This window comes from Ricinus communis, chromosome 4 (genome assembly GCF_019578655.1).
Source record: "Ricinus communis isolate WT05 ecotype wild-type chromosome 4, ASM1957865v1, whole genome shotgun sequence".
Lineage (NCBI taxonomy): Eukaryota > Viridiplantae > Streptophyta > Magnoliopsida > Malpighiales > Euphorbiaceae > Ricinus > Ricinus communis.
The window spans coordinates 32,277,167-32,283,166 of NC_063259.1; the positions used below are offsets into that span (position 1 = coordinate 32,277,167).

General features: G+C 38.8%; 1 protein-coding gene and 1 pseudogene across 1 annotated transcript; both read left to right on the plus strand.

The window, feature by feature from the left end:
* Window positions 1-252: 252 nt before the first annotated feature.
* On the plus strand, window positions 253-1,953 carry LOC8259979 (annotated as a pseudogene).
* A 36-nt stretch (window positions 1,954-1,989) lies between these two features.
* LOC112533881 lies at window positions 1,990-4,301 on the plus strand. Its single transcript, XM_048373154.1, has 3 exons — window positions 1,990-2,123; window positions 2,814-4,224; window positions 4,290-4,301. The coding sequence occupies exons 2-3, from the start codon at window positions 3,478-3,480 to the stop codon at window positions 4,299-4,301; spliced, it is 759 nt and encodes a 252-aa protein (XP_048229111.1). The 5' UTR covers window positions 1,990-2,123; window positions 2,814-3,477.
* Window positions 4,302-6,000: the final 1,699 nt, after the last annotated feature.

Below are 6,000 nucleotides of genomic sequence, written 5' to 3' on the forward strand. Positions count from 1 at the left end.
AATCACTGGATCAAATTCAAAGTAAAATATGATAATCGGTACCCAAAAACTTAAGTATACAGGTTGATTTTATTATTATAAGACCAAAATTCGTAATTATACAAGCCACAGCGCATGAAATAGACTATTTTATTGCCAATAAAGTTCATTTTGAAGTCTCGATTTTAGGACATTAACTTGACACTAAATTACATAGTTGGATATTCACAGAATTATCTTATTAGTTTGTCCTATTTTAACTAAAAACTTGTGGCCATCGAAAAAGGCAAAAGAAAAAATCCGATAATTTTCTTAAGGCCAAAGCTATTCCGTTTTAGAACTTTGCAATCAATATTGAAAACGAGATTTTCTAACTCAATAGTATGCAACTATATATTGTATGGGAAAGTCTTCCCTCGAATGAATTTTAATTAGCCGCACAAAAAGCATTGTTGTTCATAATCAAAGCTGCAAATGGAGATTGAAATAATTTCTGAAAGCTGCACTAAACCCTCTTCACCAACACCCCCTCACTTAAAAACCTATAGAATTTCTCTGTTACATCAATTTTCACAGCAAGCGACATTCCCATGATCCTATACTATTCCAACCAAGATGCCAACACCAATGACGATGCCATCTCAAGAAGAACGCAATTGCTGAAGCAATCCTTATCCAAAACCTTAACACATTATTACCCACTTGCCGGACAGATGAAAGACCCTCTTTCCGTTGATTGTAATGATGAAGGTGTGTACTATGTAGAGGCCCGAGCAAACCTTACTCTATCTGAATATCTCAGCCGACCTGACCTCACATCATTGCAAAACTTGATGCCAAGACAAGCCAGTTGGTACGAACCAACTTCTAGATCTTTTGTTGTCATGATACAGGAAACCACCTTTGTATGCGGCAGCCTCGCCATTGGTGTACTTGTTTTTCACATGATCATGGATTGTTATGCTGCGGCTTTACAGCATGTAAAAATACTGTATGCACGAACTTTGATGGTCCATCTATCTTTCCACAATACGATGCATATCCCAGAGAGGCAACTCTGACGGCTCTTTTAGAACCCTTTCTCAAACCAGGGAAACTCTCCACAAGGAGATTTGTGTCGATGCATCATCCATTGATAATCTTAAGGTCTTAGCAACAAGCTCAAGCGTGAAAAATCCAACGCATGTCGAGGTGGTGTCTGCATTTCTTTTTGAATGCGTCACAGCTATACTCAAGGCAACATCAGGTATTGATAGGCCAACTGCATCGTCGCATGTTGTAAACTTGCGAGGAAAGGCTACGCCACCAATTCCTGAAAGCTCTTTTGGGAACTTGTCATGGGTAGTATACGCACTATCCTTACCTAAGGAAACCAAACTAACTCCCTTAGTTCTGAAAGGGAGGGAAGCAATAAAGAAAATCGAGAGTGATTTTGTGAAGAAAATACAAGGGGATGGGGGATTCCCCAAGCTTTATGAGATGATCAAAGAGACAGGCAAAACATTAACCAGCACGACATTTTGCAATGGCGTTAACTTTATTGGGGTTACTAGTTGGTGTGGGTTTGGTCTATATGAAGTTGATTTTGGATGGGGAAAGCCTACGTGGGCGAGTTCTATTGGTTTTTCAACTGATGCTACGGCTCCTATCTTGAATTCAATCATTCTCATGGATTCGAAACTGGAAAAAGGAATTGAAGCATGGGTGTTCATGGATAAAGAAGATCTGGTTTTATTGGATAAATATGAAGAGCTCCTTGCATATGCTTCCATTAATCCAAGTCCAATGAAACTCGGGATGCTTGTTTCTCATCCATGATGACCGGAATATATTAATCAAAACTAGTAAAGAGTGTACTGTCTTTCTGAGAATGTTACCAATGATCCATATGTCTAAACCCAACTAGACTTGGATTAAGGCTTAACTGAGTAGTTTCGAGATTCTCTTTGAATAATATGATTCATTACTTTTATATGTTTAGAAAATAAAATCGATTGCTTCAGATCAAAGAAAAGACTCTGCATGCCTTGAGATGTTTTGGTAATGGTAGCCCGAATTTCCTTTTCTGTTATTATTAATCTGGTCATGTACTTCGTTTGTTCTAACAAATACTGAATCTGTTTACACAGCGAAAGGATCCACAGGTATGATAAGTGTATACACTCATTCTCTCTTTGCAATATTATGTACGAACCTAAGTTGACATAGACCAATTTGAGAAGTTGCATGATCCTAATTTGATACTAAAATTGAAGAGTCAGAGGTATCCCTCACGCTCATTTACACTTAATTTTTGCTTAATCACTAAACGTTGAATCCGATTTCGTAACTAAATCGGATTAACTTTGAAGTAAATAAATTGTAATAAAATTAAAGTTGAATATTTCATATGAAAGAAGTTGCAATTTAGTGATTAAATAAGATATAAATATAAAGTTTAATGATTGTTAGTATAATTATTCTGAAAATATATGAGTACAGCACAAATTCTTGGTCCTTAGTGTTAAACACTGTAAAGGTTTATTGTAAGGGTAATATAGTCTTTTCCATGATTAGAGTATAAATAGTCATTTAGAATAGTCATTTAGGTTAAGCTTTCTTTGCAATGAACATTATGTTATTACCTCATTTTGTAACATGGTATCAGAGCCTAAATTGATTGAGTCTTACTGCGGAGTCTTGCTGGGTCTTAATCGTTGCTGAGTATTGCGGAATCTTGCTGGGTCTTATTGCTGCTTTTGTTTTCTGTTTTCTGACGCTGTTTTGCTTTCTGTGATACTCGGCGTCGTTCTTTGAGTCGACGTCTTGCTGCCTCTATTTTCTGGTTTTACAAGGTCGATGATACTGAAAAGGTGCAGAGGTTGAGGAAAGAGTGTCCGAACGTGAAGTGTGGTGCTGACACTCATATGCTGCTGATATTTATGATTCGAGCCTCGCCGTCTGCTCGTTCTTCCTCCTCTTTGCTGTGTGCGTCCTCCTCTTTGCTGTGTGCGTTGCTGTTGTGTGTTGCTGTTGTGTGCGTTGCTATTGTGCGTCGGCATTTCCACTTTGCACACCACCTGCTCGACAAAATTCTTTAAGTTCCTGGTCTGAATCTGTGTGGCTTCTTTACTCCTCCAGTTGCCGGTGCAGACTTCCTTGCTGCCTTGGTAGCCAGTTGCTTCCTTGGGGCCTTTCCTCCTGTTGATTTTCTTGCTGTTTGCTTTGTACGAGCCATTGCACTAAAGCGCTTTGGTTGACTAGAAACTGAAAAGGGAAACTAAAAGAAAATTGGTGGAAAATTATGCATTGTGGTTTCATATTGATAAATGGTTATGGCACATAAGCAATCTATGAAAGTAGATTTGTTGTCCCTTCTTTAGAGTAATTGATTGTTGTTGATTTCTGTTGAGTTTTCCCTTCGTTTGTCTGTTCCGTATGGCTGAAGCTAGAGATAATTCGCTTTAAGCAGTTAGTGTTTAGTTGGATGGTAAGAATTATGCATATTGGAGCTACGTGATGAAAAATTTCTTGAAAGGGAAACAAAAGTGGGGATATATTTCGGGTGCTTATATTAAGCCTCAAGATGATGTGGCATTATTGGATAAATGGGAAGTTGATAATTCAAAAATTATTACTTGGATCAATAATTCTGTTAAGCATTCGATAGGCACCCAATTAGCAAAATATGAGACGGCTAAGGAGGTTTGGGATCACCTAGCTAGACTCTATACACGGTCTAATTTTGCAAAGCAATACCAGTTGGAGTCTAACATTCGTGCTCTTCAGCAGAAAAGTATGAGTATTCAAGAATTCTACGATGCTATGACAGATTTGTGGGATCAGTTGGCTCTCACAGAACCTGCTGAATTACGAGCCTTTGGGCCTTATATTGTACGAAGAGAGGAGCAGAGATTGGTACAGTTTTTAATGGCCCTTCGTGATGAGTTTGAGGGACTTCGTGGGTCTATTCTGCATCGTCATCCACTGCCTTCTGTTGATTCTGTTGTTAGTGAACTTTTGGCTGAAGAAATTTGTTTGAAGTCCTCGGCTGTAAAAGAGGTTTCTCCAGCTTTTACTCCATCTGTTTTTGCCATGCCTCCTCGATCAAACTCTAAATCTCAGTTTAGGCCATATGGATCTGTTGCTCGTGATGAATGCGGGTTTTGCAAGCAAAAAGGTCATTGGAAATCTCAGTGTCCGAAATTGGGGGAGGAAAACAACAAGCCCATCAAGAAGAACAAGCTCGGTGGTCGATCGATCACCGCCTCTCCACAATGGACCTCCTATTCTACCTCGTCCTCACAATGCCTTGTCAACCTCCTCCTTAGACCCATCACTGAGCGCTTGCTTCTCAGCCTCATGCCATGTCTGCTTCCTCGTAAGTAGGTCTGTCATCTAGTCCTTCAGGTATATCCTATTCCTCCTGGATTTTAGATTCTGGTGCTTCAAACCATTTGTCACCTAATTTATCATCATTTACTTCTCTAACCCCTGAAGTTTCAGTTCCTGTTATGAGTGCTAGTGGTACACCTATGCCATTGCAAGGTGTTGGTTCGGTTATTACGCCTTCTCTATGTTTATCTAATGTCTATCACATTCCTAGTCTTGCTTTGAATCTTGCTTCTGTTGGTCAGATTTGTGATACTGGATGCTCAGTCTCATTTTCTTCTTCCGCTTGTTTTGTTCAGGATCCACAGTCTCAGAAAGTGATTGGGATCGGCCATAGAGAAGGAGGACTTTATGTATTGGATCAACTCAAAACCCCTCACACCCCGGTGTGAATTTGTCATCATTTCGTTTGAATCCCTCTTCATCTGTGTTTTATTTGTGGCACTCTCGCCTTGGTCATGTCTCTGTGTCTCGTTTAAAATTTTTAGTTTCTACAGGAGCTTTAGAAAATTTGAAAACTCATGATATTTCTGATTGTAGTAGTCGTAAACTAGCCAAGTTTAATGCATTGCCTTTTCCTAAAAGCACTACTATATCTGTCTCTCCTTTTGATCTTATTCATTCTGATGTATGGGGACCCTCTCCTGTTTCTACAAAAGGGGGTTCTCGCTATTATGTATCTTTTATTGATGATTGCACTCGTTATTGTTGGGTTTATCTTATGAAACGTCGTTCAGACTTTTTTGGCATATATAATGAGTTCTGATCTCTTGTAAAAACCTAACATTCAGCTGTTATCAAATGCTTTAGATGTGATTTGGGGGGAGAGTATACTTCTCATGCTTTTAAGGATCTACTTACTTTAGATGGTACAATTTACCAAACTTCTTGCACTGATACTCCTGAATAAAATGGAGTTGCTGAGAGAAAACATAGGCACATTCTAGAGACTGCACGATCACTCTTGTTGTCCGCTAGTGTTCCTAGTGAATTTTGGGGGGAAGGAGTTCTTACTTCTGTTCATTTAATTAACAGAATTCCTATTTCTTATAATTCTAGCTTGTCTCCCTATGAAAGATTGTATGGTCGTCCGCCAGATTATACTTCTCTTCATATTTTTAGTTCTACATGTTTTGTTCTTCTTTCTCATGTTGAACGCAGTTAGCTATCATCTCGATCTACTATATGTGTCTTTCTTGGTTATGGTGCAGGTCAAAAAGGGTATCGTTGTTTTGATCCAGTCAGTCATAAATTATATGTTTCTCGTCATGTTATTTTTCTTGAACATATTCCTTATTTTACAATTCTTGACCGTCCTCACCATATATCTATGTCTGATCTTATCCATATTGACCATTTTACTACTGATGTTGATGAGCTATCCTCTGCTGACATTCCTGACACCTCTATTGGCTCCTCTACTACACACTCTGCCCAATCATCTTCTAAGACTGTGGATACTATCGTACCTCGCTATCCTGTACGCAATCGTAAGTCCACTAAACAACCTGATTTTAATTATTCTTGTTATTCAAGTTCATTTGTTTCCTTTCTAGCTTCTATTCATCGTCTTTCTGAACCTTCATCTTTCAAAGAAGCCATTCTTGATCCTCTTTGGCAGCGTGCCATGGCTGAGGAGTTAACTGCTCT